General features: G+C 35.6%; 2 protein-coding genes across 7 annotated transcripts; one reads left to right on the top strand and one right to left on the bottom strand.

Annotated features, from left to right (window-relative positions):
- The first annotated feature begins 1,030 nt into the window (after positions 1-1,030).
- Positions 1,031-9,670, top strand: LOC140979610 (PH, RCC1 and FYVE domains-containing protein 1-like). Of its 2 annotated transcripts, none has more exons than XM_073445095.1 (9): positions 1,031-1,506; positions 2,682-2,768; positions 3,526-3,615; positions 4,172-4,252; positions 4,373-4,567; positions 4,700-6,835; positions 7,660-7,806; positions 8,570-8,949; positions 9,362-9,670. In XM_073445095.1, exons 1-9 carry the CDS (start codon positions 1,450-1,452, stop codon positions 9,492-9,494), a joined length of 3,306 nt encoding a protein of 1,101 aa, XP_073301196.1. In that variant the 5' UTR covers positions 1,031-1,449; the 3' UTR covers positions 9,495-9,670. The 2 variants fall into 2 exon arrangements, with proteins under 2 accessions (XP_073301196.1, XP_073301197.1); XM_073445096.1 differs by having other exon boundaries at positions 4,703-6,835.
- Positions 9,671-10,763: 1,093 nt separating this feature from the next.
- LOC140979611 (cytochrome P450 94A1-like) lies at positions 10,764-15,169 on the bottom strand. 5 transcript variants are annotated; one of them, XM_073445099.1, is made up of 6 exons: positions 15,038-15,094; positions 13,481-13,534; positions 13,097-13,211; positions 11,976-12,990; positions 11,608-11,871; positions 10,764-11,321 (listed from the first exon to the last, which is right to left on the bottom strand). In XM_073445099.1, exons 4-6 carry the CDS (start codon positions 12,943-12,945, stop codon positions 10,978-10,980), a joined length of 1,578 nt encoding a protein of 525 aa, XP_073301200.1. In that variant the 5' UTR covers positions 12,946-12,990; positions 13,097-13,211; positions 13,481-13,534; positions 15,038-15,094; the 3' UTR covers positions 10,764-10,977. The 5 variants fall into 5 exon arrangements, with proteins under 5 accessions (XP_073301200.1, XP_073301201.1, XP_073301198.1 ...); XM_073445100.1 differs by lacking the exon at positions 13,481-13,534 and having other exon boundaries at positions 15,038-15,167; XM_073445097.1 differs by lacking the exon at positions 13,481-13,534 and having other exon boundaries at positions 13,097-13,214; positions 15,038-15,139.
- Between the last annotated feature and the right edge of the window lie 7,892 nt (positions 15,170-23,061).

Genomic DNA, 23,061 nt, shown 5'->3' on the forward strand with positions numbered 1-23,061 from the left:
CCAGTGACATCCAAATAGGTACATCCCTTAAATTCACATGTCACTCAATATGAGACACTATACTATCACATGTATAATGAGATGATTTGCTTAACAACCTTAACTTTGAGTTAATGATAAATACATGATCATAACCAAAATTATTATCAGAAGATGTCAATTGTACACAAAATAATTCTAGCAAACTGCATTAGCTAGATTGTTTAAAACTATTATAATTTTTTTAAAAGATCTAAATTTATTTTAATTGAATAATTTTTATGTTTTTTTTTTAAATTGTAAAGTCATATATATTTTTTAAACATTTGTTTTACTTATTTGATGGGTTACAAGTTTTGTTGGGTTAAGTGTGATGGAAGAGAAATATTTAGATGAATGACCTTACGTGAAGCTCTCATTGTAAGTTGCTTCAAGTTATTAACGTTGTCGAATGATCTAATTGGTTGTACGAGCATTAAAATAAGTCATGTGGAGACACTAAATCAATACCAACAAGAAGAAAATATTGTTATATGTAAAGAGTAGCTCTCTTGTGAAACGGTCTAACGAATCTTTATCTGTGAGACGGGTCAACCCTACTGATATTCACAATAAAAAGTAATACTCTTAGCATAAAAAGTAGTATTTTTTCATGAATGACCCAAATAAGATATTCATCTTACAAAATGTGACCCGTGAGACCGTCTCAAACAAGTTTTTGCCCTATGTAAGATGATATGAAATAACACTAACAACAAGACAAGATCATCTCCTAAATCATGGACCTAACATCTCCGACTCATTAACACATAGGTAAGTATAGCACGCCAGGAATTGTGTAGGATGAACTTTGTGTGGTCACAATAAAAGAAAATAAAATTACACTTTATCTAACATGTTTAATTTTTGATTTAGTCCCAAGAAACACTAAAATTTTATGAAATTATAATTATAATAAAAACCTTAAAATCTCATGTTTAATATCTACTAATGTTTAGAAGCTAATTTTATTCAATTTGAATTTAATTTAAATTTAAAAGGAATAAACGTGTTAATAGTCTCTCTTTCTACCACTCCCTCCGTCTCCCTCACATGCACATCTTCACACACTAAAGCACACACTTGTGCTGTTAATAATCAGAATCCATTGGATCATCACGTCAACCTACGCCGCCGTGCGAGCTCTCGCAGTCCATTTCGCCAGTCTTCCGCTGCGTCTTTGACGGATACTTCGTTGAAAAGGTAGTTGCTTTTTCCGGTCCTTGGCGAGCGCCGAGCTGTACGGTTGCATTCTGTGTAATTGTCGCGGTTCTAATTCTACATGTGGAATTGGAAGTAATAGGAGAGGAGAAACGGGAAAGTGTTGGGCAAGCGTGAATGATTGGATCGATTTGTGGGGTTTGGGTTCTAGGGTTTGTTTGGGAAATTTGGAGCTGGGTTTCTGAATCCTGATATCTGGGAAAATTTAGGATGAGCAACTCTGATGTCAGCAGAGCTGGTGGGCCAGTGGAGAGAGACATCGAGCAGGTGATATTTCTTGACTTTAATGAGCGTGGAGCTGGTCCGTTTGAGCTACTGTCAGTTGAGTTGTGTAGTCTTTGTTCAGTAGATCTACTGTGCCTTTTGTTCAGTTATTTTTGCTGATTCGAGTGGTTGATGATTAATCGTATTTATTGCTTCATTTTTCAGTCGAAATTTTTAATTGCGCCGCTGTTACATTTGTGATCTTTACCGCAAGGAGTCAGAGAGCTTTCACTTACTTGGGAAAATGAAACTTATCTTATAAGAAAAATTACTGGTGAAATGTGAATTTTTTTGATCGAGACTATGACAAACCCAGCTCTCCCATAGGTTTGAAATATATATTCTTTAAGTGATGGACGGCTTAATTTCATTCAGTGGAAATCATATATCTTATCATGTGAATCTGTGAATGTATTTGGAGAAGTTCCATATTGACATTTCTGGAAATTGGATGTTTTGCATATGTGTTTTTCCCATTCAGCATTTCTTTGCTTCATAAGTTCATTTCATGCATTTAACATCTTTGTAAATGAATCATTAGGTTAGATGTGGGAAAGAGATTTGTGACATGTATTGCAGATGTAGGAATTTAAGAAGCACTTGTGACGTTTTGACTATGTCTCTAAAGTACATTCTTCTGCATCAATTGTATCGAACTCTGATTTAAAATGTTGCCTCAACTTGGAAAAAGACTATCTTGTTTTAAGTATAACAACTTAATTTTTTTAAGTTTAGCATTTTAAATTGTAGTGATTTATTGCTGTGAATTATTTCTCAGTCTTTACAAAAATTTATGCAAGATTCTCGTTTTCTGTTTTCATATAAATATTAAAAATTATTAAAAAAAATAAATTTAACAAAACAAAATCTTATTTTAATTAATTAAATGAACAAATAAGTAAATTGAAAACAAATCGGCGGCAAACGAGTGGTTAGTGATCAGTGCTCCCTAGTTGATGGCATTACTCTCTGCGACTTTATCAATTTTAGTCAAATTTTCTGTTATGGAGATCATTAACATCAGTTATTGGTACTTCGCTATCTTTCTTTTTGTAGGGTGTGACAATACTTGATCAATTTGTTCTTTTGCTAAGTATGCTGACTGTGCTTAATAATTATATTTAGATCTAGACGAGTATCTATAAAATAAGCAGGCTATTGACTGATTTTTGTCACAGGCCATTACGGCACTTAAGAAAGGTGCGTACTTACTCAAGTATGGAAGAAGAGGAAAGCCAAAGTTTTGTCCATTCCGGCTTGCTAATGTAAGGTTCAGTGAAGTTTCTTGATGTGGTGCATTTGGGGTTTCATATGTTCATTTTGTGTTTCAAAATTGAGCCTGGATGAAGTCTCATCCACTCCTAGTCTCCAACGCATAAATTTTATGTAAAACTTCTTGTTTCTAATTACCATGCATGTTGTGATCTGAATTCCAAAGCTTTTTTTCACTCTGATAATTGTGTTCTATAGGCTTGCAGAACATGAATGCTCACTCTCCTAATCAAGTGATTGTCTAATATTAATTTACGAACATTGCACGAGTGTCTGGATTCAAAGTTTATTTACATAATATCATAATTACGAAGGTCGTTTTCTGTTTCCAAGTTATTGCCCAGTTTGTATATATTCTGAGTCCTCAATTATTCTGAGAATGATTTTGTCTATGTAGTTAGGGGGCTGATGTTGTTAGCATGGAATGAAACTTGATTGTGTATAGTTGATCGATAGCCTGGACAGCAGTCTGTCTCCGTGGCTCCAATTTTTTTGGTGTTGCATTCTTTTGGTTTAGCTTCTAGAAGATGCTACACTAATATAAATCTTTGCCATCTGGGAAAGCTTATTGTATTTGACACAATTGATACACAATTCATGAACCTGGAGGAATTTTTTTTTAATATAAATGTTTTGCCATTCGCTGGTTGATTTCCATTTTTCAAGTCATAAGATATTAGTTTGTGTTTCTTCACTCGATGAAAAGGCCTGACAAGACACTGAAAGATCTCTTGAATGTCTTGTTTTCAGGATGAATCTGTTCTGATATGGTTCTCAGGTAAAGAGGAGAAACGCCTTAAACTTAGCCATGTGTCCAGAATTATATCTGGTCAGAGGACTGTAAGTTTCCACATCTTCGTTGACATTTGTCATTGTTATGCTATAAAGTGATAAATCTAAAAAAAAAATATAATTGGTTTGAGTGTGGAGAGGATGACAGGCCAAGAGCTAGGTCGTGGTTGCTAGATATTACCAATGGAAGCTTGTATGCAAGTTTTAAACATGTCATTTAATGATTTATAATGTCGAGAAAGATATCAGAAGTGCTGTTCTTTCTGTCAAATAAAGGATTTTTTGGATTAGTTGCACCAGAATTAAACTGAAGTTATAACTTTTTATTAAATTCCTCGAGTTATTATGCTAGAATAATCCTTGCTCTTATCCTCTCCGTGATGAGCTGTTGATAAGGTGTCCTGGTTGAAAGGTCTCAAGCATCATTTGACGGATTTGATTTTTAACTGTGGTGCAGTATTACTGAATGGAGGTTTTGTTTTGTAAATGGGAACATATCCAACAGGACCATTAAATGTTTGCTTCAATTTCTGAAATTTTCTGGTGACTTTTTAATCCTAATTTTGGTATCCTGATTATTTATTCCTTTAAATATATATTCCAGCCAATTTTTCAAAGGTACCCACGACCTGAGAAGGAGTATCAGTCCTTTTCTCTTATATACAACGACAGATCACTAGATTTGGTACGAGCCCCATTTGTCTCCTCCCAATTTTTTTTTTGAGTCAAATGTTTACTGCTTTTTGATTCTTGTCAAATGGCATTACTTTATAAATTATGGTGTTTTGTCCACTTCATTTGGTAGATATGCAAGGACAAGGAAGAAGCAGAGGCATGGTTTAGTGGACTCAAGGCATTGATTTCACGTGGTCATCAGCGTAAGTGGAAAACTGAATCAAGGAGTGATGGAGTTTCGTCTGGAGCTAATAGTCCTAGAACATACACTCGGAGAAGTTCTCCGCTGCATTCTCCCTTTGGAAGTGGTGATAGCTTGCAGAAGGTGGAGTGAATTTTTATTTAATCTGCTTCACATGCATGGCATATCTCTTCTTATTTTGGATGTTCGAAAGGCATCTGCTCAAGATTGCTTTTTTCCATTGAAAATGTTTAAATAATTCACAAGTCACTTCAGCAGGATGGACCTGATCAACTCCGCCTGCCTAGTCCAAGTGAAAGCCCTCCTAAATATGGTCCGGATAAGACATTTTCTGATGTGATTCTATATGCTGTGCCTCCCAAAGGTTTCTTCCCTTCAGAATCTGTCAGTGCTTCTGTCCATTCACAGTCATCTGGTAACTCAGAAGGCTTACATGGTCACATGAAAGGAATGGGAGTGGATGCCTTCAGAGTAAGTCTTTCTAGTGCTGTAAGCTCATCAAGTCAGGGTTCTGGTCATGATGATGGTGATACCTTGGGGGATGTTTTCTTTTGGGGGGAAGGCACTGGTGATGGTGTTATCGGTGGTGGACCACACAGAGTTGGAAATTGTCTTAGTGCTAAAATGGACTCTATGTTGCCCAAGGCATTGGAATCTGCTGTTGTATTGGATGTTCAGAATATTGCTTGTGGTGGACGACATGCTGTCCTAGTGACTAAACAAGGAGAAATATTCTCTTTTGGGGAGGAATTGGGTGGTAGGCTTGGTCATGGTGTAGATTCAGATGTCTTGCATCCAAAGCTGATTGATACCCTCAGCAACACAAACATTGAACTTGTTGCATGTGGGGAAAATCATTCTTGTGCTGTCACACTTTCTGGTGATTTATACACTTGGGGTGATGGTCGTTTTGGCATTTTGGGGCATGGGAATGAAGTGAGTCATTGGGTGCCAAAAAGGGTGAATGGGCCACTGGAGGGAATACATGTTTCTTTTGTCTCATGTGGGCCTTGGCATACAGCTGTTGTGACCTCTGCTGGTCAGTTGTTTACTTTTGGTGATGGAACTTTTGGGGTCCTTGGTCATGGAAATCGGCTAAGTGTTTCAAAGCCTAGAGAAGTGGAATCCTTAAAGGGTCTCCGTACTGTACGAGCATCTTGTGGTGTTTGGCATACTGCTGCAGTTGTTGAAGTTATGGTTGGGAGCTCAAACTCGAGTAATTGTTCTTCGGGCAAACTTTTTACATGGGGAGATGGGGACAAAGGTCGGCTTGGACACGGCGACAAGGAAGCAAGACTTGTTCCAACCTGTGTTGCTGCTCTAGTTGAACCAAACTTTTGCCAGGTTGCTTGTGGACACAGCTTGACAGTTGCTCTTACAACCTCTGGCCATGTATACACCATGGGAAGTCCTGTTTATGGGCAGCTTGGCCGCCCTCAAGCTGATGGGAAGCTCCCAGCACGTGTTGAAGGTAAACTTTTGAAGAGTTATGTGGAGGAGATAGCTTGTGGTGCCTATCATGTGGTCGTGTTGACTTCTAGAACTGAAGTTTATTCATGGGGGAAGGGAGCAAATGGGAGATTGGGTCATGGGGATACTGATGACAGAAATTATCCAACCTTGGTGGACGCATTAAAAGACAAACAGGTAAAAAGTATTTCTTGTGGTACTAATTTCACCACAGCTATCTGCCTACACAAATGGGTCTCAGGGATTGATCAGTCCATGTGCTCTGGATGCCGTTTACCATTTAATTTCAAAAGAAAACGCCACAATTGTTACAATTGTGGACTCGTGTTTTGTCATTCATGCAGCAGCAAAAAGTCACAGAGGGCTTCTATGGCACCAAATCCTTACAAAGCATGCCGAGTTTGTGATAATTGTTTCAACAAATTGAAAAAAGCTATTGAAACTGACTCATCGACTCAGTCATCCGTTAGTAGAAGAGCAAGTATGAATCAGGGGATAAGTGATATTGTAGAAAAAAATGAGAAGTTGGACACCAGATCCCTTCCCTATCTAGCTAGGTTCTCTTCAATGGAATCCTTGAAACAAGAGGAGAGCCGCTCTTCCAAAAGAAACAAAAAACCAGAATTCAGTAGCAGCCGTGTATCACCTATCCCAAATGGAAGCTCCCAGTGGGGGGCTCTTAATATCTCCAAGTCTTTCAACCCAGTGTTTGGCTCGTCAAAGAAGTTTTTCTCAGTTTCAGTTCCTGGATCAAGAATTGTTTCTCGAGCAACATCGCCAATTTCAAGACGGCTCAGCCCCCCTCGTTCTACTACACCAACTCCCACTTTAGGAGGACTTGCATCTCCTAAGGTTGTGATGAATGACACAAAAAGGACTAACGATAGCCTTAGTGAAGAAGTTCTTAAATTAAGAGCGCAGGTACTATAAATTTCCTTCTTATAATTCTTCTGGTTAGTTTTATTCTTTTCTTTTTGCCCAATTTTTATTTTATTTTGATTCGTGCCGATGGATTGAAAGAGAGGAAATGCTTGTCAAATCATAAAAAATGGCTTACAAGACCTGCCATACTGGATGTGATGATGCTGAAGGGAGCAGTCACCGACATAGGTGATATTTATACAATATGACGTTTCTTTTTCTTGGGACAGTGAATGTGAGATGGGGAGCGATAATACTTATATATCGCTAGTAATTTAGTAAGTTGAACTTAATTTCTTTCAATCATCCACTCCGCTTGTGTGGAAATGGGAGGAATGGTTTCAGTTTGTGTTGCAATCCATCGGTCATGGAGACTGATGGAAAAGCTTCATCCACATTTTAATGAGGACCCACCCGATCTGAAGTGGCATTACGACTATTTAAGTTGTATGTTCATGGAGATGATTATCAATATAATTAATGGTGCATATGAAAATCCAATGTAACTCCTTTTGACACTGCAAAAATAACACGGTGAAGCATTAGATGTGGTTATTGTGTTGCAGGAGAATAGACTAGGGGTATACCAACATTTTCTGGTCACCCTGATTTTTCCGCTGCTTTTCTGCTTCCAAAAGGTTGTTTCAGGAGTTCACAATTCGGAATGGACTATTGGAAGTCGATATCTTTATTTGTACAGGATAAGGCTTTATGATGATTTGAAAGACAATCTGTGTGATTATTGGATGCATTCCTGATATGCTTTCTGTTACCTGATTAGAAGAAAATTCAAATTTTTAAATATTTGACCTCCTTTTCTTCAGGTGGCAAGTCTTTCCAGCAAGGCTCAATTTCAGGAGATAGAGCTAGAAAGAACAACTAAACAGCTGAAGGAGGCAATAGCAATTGCAGGAGAAGAGGCTGCTAAATGCAAAGCCGCAAAAGAAGTGATAAAATCACTAACTGCACAAGTAAGATGCACACTTTCTGTTCCTCAATTGATGGTTTGGAAGTTGTGGATTCGCTTGATGTATTGATGAACAAAAGGCTTACAACAGCATAAACATCTTTGGTAATGCAATCACTATAGCATTATAGCGAAGTTAAGCTCAAACCAGATTGCTCTCTTTTGATTTTATGTTTAAAATCATGGCATCTAATATATCTGGCGTCTCCTTCATGGTTATCTGTAATAGTAGACACCCATAGATGATGTTGCTAATACTTATCATATTATTGAGGAGTTAGAGATTCTTGTTGATTGCGACTGCATTTAATCTTGTCGTGGGCAGCATCATGCTGAAATGTCCTTGCGAAAACCCTCGGGTGCCTCAGATGGTGTTCCGTTAGGTGTAGAAAGTTAATCAATTTGATAAGTTTTATCTGTCCGCTTTCTAAAAGTGATTTTAAGTAACGATCAACATGAGAGCAATATTGACACCTGATGGAGCTTTCCTTTGCTCATTCACCCAGATTGACTTCTTGTACTCAACTTGTCTATAACTATTGGGTTAGAACTTGTAGAATGATAGCCATTCAAATTTTATTCAGCATCAAAATACCGGTGTCTAGAAACTTACTGGCAAGGAATTCATTGCTAATCTTGAACTTAGATAATAAATGCAAAATTGCTGGATAATGGCGCACAAAAGAATTTTCAAATCGCTGCAAGACACCTATCCATAAAAATTTTTGATCGCTTCACTTGCTAATGATCTATTTTATCATCTGTAGCTGAAGGATATGGCGGAAAGGCTTCCTCTTGGCTCTGCTAGAAACACGAAATCTCCGAATTTCACTTCTCTTGGCTCTCCTTTATTAATTGATGTTTCAAATGCGTACGTTGATCAGTTCAATTGTCAAGTAAACGGCCAGGCGCAGGAGTCTAACGAGTCAAACAACCTGCTTTCTAATTGGTCCAGCACTGCTAGTAATCGTAGTTTGGGTACCATCAGACAAGGTCACACAGAAGCAATGATGAGAAATGGAAACAAAGCAAAAGAAAGTGATACACATAGTGAGAATGAATGGGTTGAGCAAGACGAGCCTGGTGTTTATATAACTCTTACCTCCCTACCTGGAGGACTTAAAGATCTGAAGCGAGTTCGTTTCAGGTATGTCGTGTAGTGCTTTGCCCTCTTTCTTTTTTTCCCCTTCTTGAATTTGGTTAGATGTAAACAAAGATGGGATCCCATCATTATTTGCATATTCTCTCAACTTAACATGCATTTCTCCGGAGGACCCGAGCTTCAGGCGCGAAGCTTACAGCAAACACTGATTGATTGATCTGTATCCTAAGAAAAATCAGTAATCATATATTGGTAACTAATGACACTAACATATAAATTTCTATCAATTTACATTTGTTCATATCTGAAGGACAGAGAAATTCCATATCTAGTTGAGCCACATCCATTCCCACCAACGAAAAAGGGGAATGTATACAGTTTTGGCTACAGAAATTATTACACTGCTACAATTAGTATGTATGTGAAAGTGAACATAGTTGGATGTGGTTGAATGCAGTCGGAAGCGATTTAGCGAGAAGCAAGCAGAACAATGGTGGGCTGAGAACCGGGCTAGAGTATATGAACTATATAATGTACGGGTGGTTGACAAATCAAGCATTGGCGTAGGAAGTGAAGACTTAGCACATTGACATGCAGACCTCTAGTATGTACATCGAAATTTTCCTTTCATTTTCACCAAATACATGTCTTCTTCAGTCGCAGGAACTGTCCTATCTGATCAAATATGTTCAGCATTCGTCTTCCAGGGTTGGAGAGGTTTTATTGTGGGATTTTCTGATCTTTCAATCCCCCCCCCCCCCCCCCCCCCCCCCCCCCCCCCCCCCCCCCACCCCCCCCCCCCCCCACCCCACCCCTCTTTCAACCCCCCAACCACCACCATTTTTTAACTTCTGTTCGTTGTTATTAGGATATACGTTGTATTTTTTCCGTCAGTTCCCCTTGTGTGTTGGGGGGATGAGTTGAGGATAAGAAATGTAAATTCTCGCTAATATGCTGGCTCTGATAAGGTGAGCAGCTTCCATGTAAATTTCTTAATCAAATGCATATTGAGTTTTCTGCTTGATTTCTCCTTTGCTTGATAAGTAGTTTACCCTGTTCATTTTGTGTGCAGAATTATATTTTCTTTCTAACCATTCTTTCTTTCTTCTATTGCAAATTATTAGTTTTTTATTCACACTTTTCCTCTTCTGACCTTTGTTATGGTTCTTCATTCCAACACACTCCTTTGTATTTATGTTCATGTTTGAGTCAAAGATGAATTCTTGCTCGATATGTTTGGTTCAAATTCAATTATCGATTTTTATTGAAAAGAAAGGCTCGAATTATACCTTAGGTTCGTTGCTTGTTGAAAATACATAACATTTTCATCCTATCTTCACCAGGCTATCACGGCCTATTTCACTTTCAAAAATTGATAATTTTTATATATTTTTTTAAAAACCCACTTAACATAACCAATTTATTAAGTCTATCGGTGATTCGCAAGCCTTCAAATTTTAATATGCATACGATTATTTGGGTTCGAATCGTGTTTAAGAGATGACACCCAAGTCTAAATAACACGTGCATATATTATTCCCTTAAAAGCATAAATAAATTTTGGCTGTGTTTACGGATAGATTGGTATATTTGGATTTCATGGGATTTATATTTAAAATATATTTGATTTGAGATAATATGTAATTGACAATTCTTTCGATATAAAAACTCATATAAGATCGTCGAGCTAATTTTGTGAGATAATCTATCTCCACCGACTGATGAAAAATTTTAATTTTTTTAATATTGAAAATATTATTTTTCACGACATATATGAATTGGATCAACTCATCTTACGAATATATATCCGTGAAACCATAACAGGAGACCTATTTTAATTTTGAAACACTTTGAAAATGTATGTAAAAATATATAGGAGGAAAAGATGAAATTGACATACCAACATAAATTATTTGTCCAAATATGCATAATGGATCTAAGTTGAGAACTTTTAAATCTACTTCAAATTTACTTATCCTACATTTGACATCCCCATTTTAATATATCCAAGGGAGGTTGGATATACATTAGAGCAACTTACAAGAACAATACTAATACAGCGGCCTTGAGCCATCATCTCCTTGTCAACCTCACAGGAAAGCCCCCTTTCATCTTCAGAATAAGTGACAAAATATACGGTGGATTCGAAATCCTCTCAGGAAGTCCACCCCCATCAACAGCAACAACCTCAAATCCATATATTATAGCTGCAGCAACAGACTTCATCTGCACATAAGCCATGTCCTTCCCAAGACATATACGCGGTCCACAATGAAAAACCGGAAACTTGAACTGATCACAAGCTTGAAAAACTCCATTTTCATCCAACCATCTCTCCGGCAGAAACTCTCGGCAATTAGCACCCCACAATCTCTCCATTCTCCCCATCGCATAGGCCGAGTAGTCAGCGAACCAGCCTGTTAGGAATCAAATATGATAGCTGTAACGAACGTTAATATTTTCAGGATAATGGCGAAACAAAATTAGATACAATTTTATCGTTTCTAGTAGGATTAACGTACTCTACCACATCATCCCAATATAATCCTTCGTGGTTAGCCATCGTATTGTAAATTAAATGGAAAAGTAACGAGTTCGAAGCATCTAAGCATTTATCTATGAATGTAGACCCTAACCAAACCATGTTTCGCGCTTTTTTCCATATTCAGCCTAATCTTACTATCCTAAGATTTTGACACAAACCTTTGCCCACAAATGTGCCACTTCTTAAAATGTCATCTGACATGGTTAATCTTGAATTGATTGGTACAGGAGGAAATAGCCGTAGAGACTCGGTCAAAGCAGCATGCAGGTAATTGAATTCTTTCAGCATCTTGTAGCTAAAAATTCCAGGTAATTCATCAGGAGATGCTCCTGATAATTCATTATAGATTAAGCGCTCACACCGAGGATGGCCAGCAATCAACCAGAAGAACCAAGTCAGTGCTGTTGAGGTTGTATCTTTGCCTGCATCGAAGTACATTTTCAATCCTCGAGAGTGAATTTCCATAATTTGGCATAAACTAGGGACGTGTCGATTTAATTTATCCAAAGCATTTTTTTTTGCGTACCTGCAAGCATGAAGCTGATCACTATATCCCTCAAGAATTTCCTTTTATCATCTTCATCGCGAAACTTCAGGTTTGAGGACGAATACATAAACCTTGACAGCAAATCTTGAGGAGAATCTTTCTCGTTTATATTTCCAATTTGACAACTTTGCTCTTTCAGTCTAATGATATTCATTGCAAAGCCATCGATAATTCTAATCGCTTCTCTGAATTGTCTTTCGTTTCCTATGCCAAGTGACCTTTTGATTTTCCATAATAAAGGTAACGGATGCATGAACCTGCTTGAACTGTGGTCCACAGCATAATCAAATGCATGAAAAAATGAGGAGCTCGAGGAATGAAAGCCATTCTTTCGCAAGTCCAAAGATGAAGGATCGACACCAAAAGCAATGTTACATACATTATCAAAGGCGAACTTACTAAGAACATCTTGAAGATCGATCACTTCTCCATTCTCACAGGCAAAGGATAAGTAAGGAATCAACCATTTCGAAAGCTGGGATTGAACTGTATCTGATATGAAATGCTTAAGGGATTTGGTGTTGAACTGGTGGCTGGCAATCTTGCGTTGAGTGAACCAGATTTCACCATCCACATTAAAGATCCCATTTCCGAGCAGTTCATTGAGGACAGACTGGAATCGAGAGCCTTTCACATAGTTGGAGAAATTGGAACGGAGGAGGTGGTCAAGATTAGCAGGATCAGCCGTGCAAATTACATGTGAGAGGCCAAGAAAGAAGTTCGCTTGGATAGTGAGGGATGGTGATGCGGAGAGTAAGTCGGCAACCCAGTCATGGAAGCGATGGCGATTGTAGAGTAAGCCTACAAGGTTTCCAATGAGAGGGTATGATTGAGGGGTCGGGTTCTTACCGTAACGAACAGTGTAGTGACGACGGAAGAGAAAGTATATCACCCACAGAACACATAAAATCAAAGTAATGAAGCATAGAGAAGCTACACTGAGATCCATCACACTGCCAACTCGTTAGCACATTACTTCGTCGCAAATCAAAGCCTGGAAGAAGACAAAGATTTGAGGGGAAGTTCCACATATATCTATCCCATGTTCAAACTGCAAAAAGTTCATGTGGAACTCCTAAAGCAGTTCTTTTGCAACTTACCTAGTCATTTAAATGCATTGTGGATGGAAATGAATCCGGGTAGGATGAGACTAGACCTGAACCCATCTTATTCAGGACAGGTGTAGGTAATGGCTAAAACCTTGATCGATTTGTCCTGCTATATTTGATGAGAAAAAATTATGAAAAATATTTGAATGAGACAATACTTATTAGTTACTTATTTTGAGTGTGCTTGAGTGAACAAACAAAGACATGGGATATGTCGTGCTATCAACCACAAGAATCACGATTGATACAAGTTTTATGATCCCAAAAAAGTTTTGAAATAAGAGCTAATATGGAATGAATTGACAGATATTAACGACACAGCTGAAATGAAAGCATAACGAGCAAAATAAGGAATATGATATCCTGAAAATGAACCTCGACACATTGCTCAGCGAACCAAGAACCTCGGTAAATGATTCGTGTCTTGACCTGTGATCCACAAATGACACAAGAAACTTGATATACGATATTGCACCGTAGGTATCATACCTCAACACAGGATTAGGGTGGACCAAAATAAATATAGATCTTAAATTTTCTTTGACAAAATATTCATTATAAAACAGCATTTTAATCAATAACCTACATTTAATTTTATTAACAAATTTAATTAATAACAAGCAATAGTTCAATCAATCCAAAAGATGCATAACCAAAAAAGTCATATAGATGTATAACCAAAATTCGATCACTAGTAACCTTATATGCATGTTGGAGTAAAATATAACAGAAAATGTCTTCAATTGAATTTATATAACAAAACATATCTTTGTTTTAAATAAAATTAACAAATAATCCATCATAATGATAAAGCTACAAAAAGAATATATTAAAATAAAAATACATCAACAATGTTCTTCAAGCTCCAATTGATCATATAAAAAAAATTACAACATATATCACAAAACTTCTCAAAACTCATATCTAAAAAACATTAATCTTAAAGAAAGAACTAAAGAAAAGTTGAAAGAAATTGTTCAAGGTTTTACAAAAATCTATGGGCCCAAAATAATATTTTAAAAATTATTTAATGCATATCGAATTAACATATAGAATATCGGTAAGGTTGACCCGTCTCACAGATGAAGATTCGTGAGACCGTCTCACAAGAGACCTACTCTATTGTTGGTTTTATCATAATTAAAAAACTTTAATTTTTTGAACATTTTATTTATAAAAGAATATAACAAGTATAATTGTTTATTGAGTCTAACAAATTGAAATGCGAGTGTGTGGTGAGGATAGAGCTATCATAACGAACGATAGGACGGACCGACCTGCAACCCGCCAAAAGGGGCAAGGCGGGTTGGGGCGGCACACCGTTTGGAAGGTTAGGAATTCCCAACCTACCAAATTTTAGTTATATTTGGCGGGTTAGGGCGGTTGGCATGCAACCCGTCACTTGGCGGGCAGAGCCGGGCCTTCATTTGCAGGTCGAAATTTTGTCAACCTAACCCATCCATTTGATGGGGCGGTGCAGGTCAACTCGGCTTGCTCAACGCACTTTGACAAGCTCTAGTTGAGGGGATCTTATGATTGAGGTGGTCTGGATTTTAAGTTTAAACAGTTCAGGACGGGTACACTGCTTCAATATCTTAAAACATAAAACTCTGAGCTTCTGAAAAGGCTCATCAAATTCCCAAAAAGTATATCTCCAAGAATTGAGAGATTCAATGTCAAAAGCCAAAAAAAAAAATTTGAGCAGATATACAATAAAAGCATGCGATGTGATTTAAACTTTCGAGTGATGGGAATCAGTTAAAATTTTCAGAAACCGTAACCAAGAAAGGAAATCAAGAAAAACAGATGAGTTCTGAAATTTGCAGCTGATTCAAGCAACAAAAATCCATCCATTGATTCTTGATGAGAATACAAGAAGAACATGCACATGGAAATCAGTGTGTGCAAGAAATATTTGATGGAAGTTGGAACCTGCTGGTTGAAGATGAAGACTGCTGCCCAAAAATGAAGTGGTGCCGGGATTTCGCTTCTTGATTTGGATTAGATAGGGTTAATTATTATATTTTATCAAATATAGTTTTTTTTTAAAAAAAATTAAATGCGACTGAATCTCAAATTTGATTTTCAAGATTTGTTTTTTATTGTAAGTAGACGATCTTAAGTGGACTTACTATATTATAGTAAGAAAATCATAATTTAATAACAATTTAGTTGATCTGATCATATTTATTTTATTTGATGTTTAGTTAAAATATATGTTCAAAATAAGAGATTGAGTGTTGAAAATAAGAGATGTAAATATTAATAAACGTTTCAGAAGGGCAGTCTGAGAAAGTCGAGACACAAAGTCCAAGAAACGAATTCAAGATGCAATGAATACAATAATTGAGTCTCACTGTACGATCAGTTTCTCGCCTATATAAAGAGAAGATCAGTGGAGACGATGATACACAGAACCAAAGAGAGTGAGAAAAACAAAGAAATGACATGTTTAATGCTTATCAGCTTTGAAGAAGCAATCAACCCAGATTTGACAGAAAACTTCAACGTGTTATCAGCTTAGTTTAGAAACTCATTTCCCTCAGTGTGTGATAACACTTTTGTTCAGTTCTCACACACGAGCACACACCACCACCCAAAATACAGTCTTGCACAAAGACTTTAAACTTGTGTATGTAGTATTTCTTACATAGACGTTAAATAAGTGTTGGCTGGAAGGTGCTGCCTTCAGTCTAGACTAGGAGTTCAGTTAGGCAGTGTGTAAGTCCTAAGCTGGGTGGGTTTGTACAAGTAGTTGTATAAATCAAAGTCTTCTAGTAGATCCTACCCGAGGTGGTAGAACGGGTGAATTAGGAGCAGTTGAAGTCTCCGAACATCCATAAACATATCTTGTGTATTTAACTGATTAACTGCTGTTTTCAAACTGAATTGATCAGTTAGAGCATCCGTTAGTTCAGTTCTAACCATAACTGAACTGATATATGCGACAACTGATCCCCTGCTTTTCAGTTATTCAGTTTACATAAGTTAAAATGTTTTCTAATATAACAGTCTTCTTCACAAAGGATTACTTCGAGTTTCTTCCGCTTGGTTTTAAACCAAACTCGATTTAATTCATCGGTGTTAACATTCTTAAAACACGAGCTGTTGCAGCTCATTGAAGAATATTGTGTTTGAAATGTCTTCAAAGGCACCAGCACACGATCTTTCAAATTACATGGTATACATCATCATTGTTACATCTGGATCCAAAACTAAACAATGTGAAAAAAATGTACAATAAATTGTGCATTTGTAAAGAATATCAAATCAAATATCAGATGCATTTACAGACACAAAAGGGATAACTAAATCATATATACATGCTGTAAATGCTCATGCTCGAATTGAAATTTCAAAGAAACAAATTGAAGACACTCGTGATGTCATTAAACGCTTGAAGCGTGGAAGGCCAATCGGTTCCAAAGATAAAAATCCTCGAAAAAGAAAAAGTATAGAGAAACACGATGATCACAAAATAGAGAATGATATTCCGAAAGAAATACATGATGATAAAAATGTTCTGTTAGAACCACAAACTGATGAGAATCGTGAAATCTCTATCAATTATATTATTACTGGATAAATATGGAACCGGAAAGATATAAAATAAATTGATGAGATATTTTCTTACAATGTGACATTTGACATCATAAATGACAACGAAGATCATGAACCAAAATATTTTGGTGAATATAAAAATTGACAGGACTGAATAAAATGAAAATACGCCATCCAGGTTGAATTGGATTCCCTAAATAAATGTAACGTTTTTGGACCTACAGTCTTTACACCTGAAGGTGTAAAACCTGTTGGGTACCAATGGGTTTTTATTCGAAAGCAAAATGAAAAAAAAATGAAATAATAAGATATAAAGCTCGACTTGTTGCACAAGGTTTTTCTCAAAGTCCTGGAATTGATTATGAAGAAACGTATTCTCCTGTTATTGATGCAGTTACGTTTCGGTATTTGATTAGTTTGGCGATATCTGAAAATTTAGAAATGCGTATTATGGATGTTGTCACATCTTACTTATACGGATACATAATTACTGTTGTATATGTTAATGATTTAAATATCATTAGAACGAATAAGGAAATTAAGATGTTGTGTTGTACTTGAAGGAAGAATTTGAAATGAATGACCTTGGAAAAACAAACTATTGACTGAGTTTGCAAATTGAAAAAAAATAATATAGAATATTTGTTTAATAGTCAAATTATACATAAAATGTCCTTAAATATTTTAATATAGATAAATCAAATCCTTTAAGTACTTCAATTGTTGTTAGATTATTAAACATAGAAAATGATTCATTCCGTCCATGTGAAGATAATAAAGTTATTCTTGGTTAGTGCCCTTATGTATCTTGCAAATTATACAAGACATGATATATTTTTTGATGTAAATTTATTGGCAAGATTTAGCTCATATCCAACAAAGAGACACTGGAACGGAATTAAACATATATTCCGTTATCTACGAAGAACGACAGACTTGAGACTTTTGTATTCAAAAGATACCAATTAAAGTATAATTGGTTATGCTGATATTGGGTACTTATCTGATCCACACAAGGCACGTTCCCAAACCGGATATGTATTTACTCGTGGAGGCACTGCAATTTCTTGACGTTCACAGAAATAAACACTCGTAACAACTTCATCAAATCACGCCGAAATTATTGCGCTACATGAAGCAAGTCGAGAATGTGTGTGGCTAAAATCAATGGCCGAACATATCCAAATCTCATGCGAATTATTATTCGACAAGAAGCTGTGACACTATATGAAGATAATGTTGCATGTGTTGCTGCTGGAACATTTCATGTTCGCAATCTTGATTTTGATGTTAACAAAACTTGGTATTTTGTTTCTAATGAATTTACCTAAGTGCGCAGAAGTTGAAACTGATCAGGATTCGAACTGATCAGTTATCAAACCAAAACTGAAGCTATCGAGACGCAAACTGGAAGCACCAACTGATTGCCCAAACTGAATCAGTTTAACTGATTTATCAAGACCAGTTCAATTGATTGACCAGCTGATAGACAGTTCAGCAGAAGACCTTCAAAAGCCCGATCAGCTGATGAAGAGCTCAACTAATGAAGAGTCCAGCTGACCAGTTCAACTGAAGCAGCGAAATCAGTTCAGCTGACGAGCCAATTGATTTCACCGAACCATTCAAGATCAGTTCAACTGATCAGTTCAAGACATCAGCTAGGAATCAGTTAGTTTGCAGAACACGACAAGCTTATTCAATGGAATCCAGCTGTGCGCATTAAAGAAAAACTTTTGTTCAGTCAAAGGACAATAATGGACATTGCAACAGTGCTTAAAGCTAAAACGTTCCAGAATGACTGTCAGAAAGTATAGATACATTTCGAGGAAAAATTGCAACGGTCACATTTTATGAATCTTGTTGTACGGTCGCATTGCTTCTATAAATACCATACCAAGACCATCAGCAAATATAAAGAACAAGTGTGAAAAAACATATGAGCATGTGGAAGAAGAAGGGCACGCATCATGCACATCAGCTTACAGAAACAATCAGCCCAGATTTGAGAGAACACTTCAAAGTGTTATCAGTTCAGTTTAGGAGCATTTTTCTCTCAGTGTGTGAGAACACTTTCGTGTTGTATTCATATATCAGTTCTCACACACACAATCACTCACATATACAGAGAATTGAGCGTACTGATAAGCTGAGTGAGTTTTTGCACAAAGACAATAAACTTGTGCATGTAGTTTTTAAAACATAGACGTTAAACAAGTGTTGGCTGGAAGGTGTTGCCTTCAGTCTAGGATAGGAGTTTAGTTAGGCAGTAGACTAAGTCCTAAGCTGAGTGGGTTTGTACAATACATTGTATAAAAGTCTTCTAGTGGATCCTACCCGAGGTGGCAGAAGATGTGACGTAGGAGCAGTTGAAGTCTCCAAACATCTATAAACATATCTTGTTTTTTTAATTGTTTAAATTTTGTTTTCAACTGATTTGATCAGTTCAACTGATACCAATTCAGTTCTTTCCATAACTGAACTGATACAAGCTCGAACTGATCCTCTTTATTTCAGCTAATTAGTTTACACAAGTTAAAATGCTTCAAATCAATCAGTTTTCTTAACGAAGGATTTTTCGAGTATTTTCCGCTTGGTTTAACACCAAACTCGATTTAATTCATCGGTGTTTACATTCTTAGAACACGAGCTATTTCAGCTCATTGAGAATATTGTGTTTGAAGCACCTTCGAAGGTGTCCGAACTGATTCATCAGTTACTCAAATGAAAGAAGGATACATAAAAAGCGACAGAACTAAACATATTCCTCCTAAGTTCTTCGCATTCACCCAAGAGCTTGAGAAGAATAAAGATATCGATATTCGTTACATTCAATCAAGTGAAAACTTATCAGATCTCTTCACAAAGACACTTACTACGACNATATTGGGATGCACAATCTACGAAATTTGTGAAAAATCGTTCGTGTTAACATGATGGAGACTTTATGTTACTGCACTCTTTTACCCTTACTATGATTTTTATTTCAATGTGTTTTTCCTAGTAAGGTTCTTAACGATGCAGTATAAAAACACGTAATAAAGATAATCATTGTATCATGATCATCATAAAAAGGAGGAGTGTTGAAAATAAGAGTTGTAAATATTGAAAATTAGTGTGTGATGATGTATATAATGATGTATTTATTTTTGGATTATTTCAAAAAATTCTATAAATAGGTCTCTCAATTTATGAAGAAAAACACAATTGAGTGGAGAAAATTTATATAAAAGTGTGTAGTTTAATATATTTTGTGAGTTTGATATTTTTACTTTTTACCGTAAATTTTTTACTTTTAACGATATTCAATATGTAAAAAAAACTTATTGAATATATTAAAGTTTTGTCAAAGGTCTAACGTAAAGTATTAGTAAGTTGTCGTCCCGCCTTAGCCAGCCATCAAACATTATTGTTTGTTCGTCAATTTGAAAGGTTGAAAGAAAAACTCAATTCAATTAGATTTTGGTTAGGGATGAGATGGGTTAACCAATCAATTTTTTTTAAATGAAATCAAAAAATAAAAAAAATTACAATAGCAACAAACAATATCCATTTATTATAAGTCCTATATTATTTATTGCATTTAATGAAATGATTCGAGAAACAATATCATTAAATAAAGTTTTAAAAATTATGATAGGATTCTATGTTTTGATATAAATAAAGAAATCGGTTTCCAATGGTTTAGCTACATGGCTCAAGTATTCAAAGAAAACAAGATCAGAAGTGACAGCTCGAATCCAGAATCGAGTCAAAATAAAAGTTGCATTAAATAATCGTTGAAAATAAAAGACAATTATTTATTACAACCATAGTCAAATAAGTGTGTTTCAGAAATCAATATGGAAGTGCAAGAAAGTCAAATTTTGATTATCGGAAACTTCGGTATAAACAGCATAGATATGCAGAAAAGAAAAGTAGAGTTGACCAAGAGAACTCACACACCATGTCAGCGCATCTCGCTTTTAACATAGAAATCTTAGTGATTTAAGTACGGGAAGTTTGTGAAAAATCTTCAATCAAAATATTTTTTTGGGTTCACTCCCTATACACAAAATTGTGGTATTATGTCATACAAAATGTGGTACACTTCATGTGGAAATGTGGTACTAAAAAAGTACTCAGGGACTGAACACAAAAAAAATCGACGACTGGGGACTGAAGGTCAATTTCCCGATTTAAGTACTCACACTTATGCGTACCGAATCATTCAAAGAGTATATTGTATGACGTAAAACTATTGTGTGATAAAGTGACAGTCTGTTTCAAAGTTAAGTGTTGTATACGGTGTTGTAATATTAACACAACATGCAGCGGAATAATTCAACACACTAAACTTTACGTAAATAAATAATACTTATCAAACTAAATAATCAAAACTACGGATGCAGCTTTTGTGAAGTCGATAATCATTTTGATGAACAACACATCAATCAGTACTGTGATTAGATGTTGTGTCTGCGTGTCTTCAACACTCCATGACAACACAAAACTATGTCTTGTTTTGAGCACTTGATTTCTTCGACATAAATATTCAATTCTCATGCTTGCTTTCCCGCGGTGTCTCTCTCTCTTTTTTCACGCATGTTCCACAACATCTATATTTGATTATTTATATGATGAATTCTACAAGATATAGAAACCAGAGTTTTCTTAGAAAATAAACTCTTTTAAATACTAATATTATATCTAGAGCTCTTATCATAAATATCTATGTTTTAAAAAAAATACTCTATAATATAATAAACACGATATTATAAAACAATTAATCTAATCAAGAATAAATTATATTCCTTTCAAAGGACAACATATTAGTCTATATCAAATTATCAAATATCGTCAATGGTCACTTTGCAACATTTATTGATGCACCTAATCTCAACATTCTCGCCAGTTTGATTTAAGCGGAAGAAGAGTGGTTATAATAGCAGCATATTATAAGTCGTGTCGTCTGTATAATTGAATAATACATTAGTTGTGACTTACCATCAAATTGATCGAGTGTGTGTGTTATGAGTTTCAATTGAGAGTCGCATTTCATATGGAGTCGATTAGTACAATATATAAGATTGTAAAATTCAAAGTAGTGAAATCCTTCTTAAAAGATAAGAATGAGAAACGTAGAATGATTTGACCTTCTAACTTGAATACACAAATAATATATTTAAATTTAACAGTTTTACATATATGTTCTGCACACCCAATATACTTGTTTATCATATATGCTTGGATCATATTGATTTTTATTTATCTTTTCATTAATTAGATAAACAATATTCATTTATTTTTTTTGTTCAGCATGAGAGTTCGAATTACTTTAGTTTAATTTATCATTTTCATTCACAGACAAATCAAGTTATTCAACGAAACTATTGTAATTTTGATTTTCTCGTTTCACATCATTTAATTTATCAATTATTTCTTTCAGCGTTATTCTACTATTGCAACTAAAATATTTATCGATATCTCTCGTATAACTCCGACTTGATGTATTTTTACCTTTTTTTAATACCTAAACAAATCTTTGGAGTCATTGATTACTTACCATTATCCCAAAAAAAATTAAATTCTATATGTTATAGGTATAAATTATATAATTTTGAAATTTGGAATGTATTTATCGATGAANAAATCAATAATCGTCTTTACAATGCGATTAAAACGAAATGCGGAAGCGTATAACACGATAATATAACTAAGAGACAATGATAAGACTGGTCTTGAATTGGATTGACTTCATCACCATCCCCAAAAGTATTCTTGTTCTTTATCTTCGATTTGTTTCTCGTTCTTATCTGGAGGTGGGAATGTAAGGGGTGAGTACTTGGGAAATACTCAGTAAATGGGGGCCGATCGGGCATAACGAATATCAAGGTTATAATTATACGAATACATTATTATAATCTCAATCTTAAGCATGTTGAATCGAATATGAACAAGATACAAACATAGCACTGAAAATCATCTCCTTTTTCATGGTTTACTGATCAGTCCCCTATATGTTACTCCTCTAAGGGGCGAGGCCAAAAGAACGGTTATTATAACCCACCGCATCAGGGCCTTAAACAAAACATATCAAATATCGGAATTTCCTTGCCATTTCTAATTCGAATCATTACAGTGCATTTCAAAGATTTCAAACATGCTTTCAAATATTATAACGAATATCAATCAACAAATTGTTCAAAGATTTTCATAACAAATAGGAACGAATATATCATGCCGATCGAATTTCAAGAAACATACTTAATTAATTTTTTGAGCAAATGTGGACATACTTACGAAGAACAAGTATGTCGATATATATATCAAGTAGTACACTCATGAAATGCAAGTGTACGTAAAAGTATAATAAAAACCCACTTACAAAGAAATATATATAGCAAAAGCCCACTTAC

Source organism: Primulina huaijiensis, chromosome 6, assembly GCF_012295235.1.
Source record: "Primulina huaijiensis isolate GDHJ02 chromosome 6, ASM1229523v2, whole genome shotgun sequence".
Lineage (NCBI taxonomy): Eukaryota > Viridiplantae > Streptophyta > Magnoliopsida > Lamiales > Gesneriaceae > Primulina > Primulina huaijiensis.

Bases quoted from the DNA above. Each gene is read 5' to 3' on its own strand.
- LOC140979610 (XM_073445095.1), top strand. From the start codon at position 1,450: ATGAGCAACTCTGATGTCAGCAGAGCTGGTGGGCCAGTGGAGAGAGAC. The intron at 4,253-4,372 runs GTACGAGCCCCA...TTCATTTGGTAG, and splicing joins ACGACAGATCACTAGATTTG to ATATGCAAGGACAAGGAAGA. The intron at 6,836-7,659 runs GTACTATAAATT...CCTTTTCTTCAG, and splicing joins TTCTTAAATTAAGAGCGCAG to GTGGCAAGTCTTTCCAGCAA.
- LOC140979611 (XM_073445101.1), bottom strand. From the start codon at position 12,945: ATGGATCTCAGTGTAGCTTCTCTATGCTTCATTACTTTGATTTTATGT. The intron at 11,872-11,975 runs GTACGCAAAAAA...ACTTCGATGCAG, and splicing joins GATCAGCTTCATGCTTGCAG to GCAAAGATACAACCTCAACA. The intron at 11,322-11,607 runs GTTTGTGTCAAA...GATTCCTAACAG, and splicing joins TGGCACATTTGTGGGCAAAG to GCTGGTTCGCTGACTACTCG.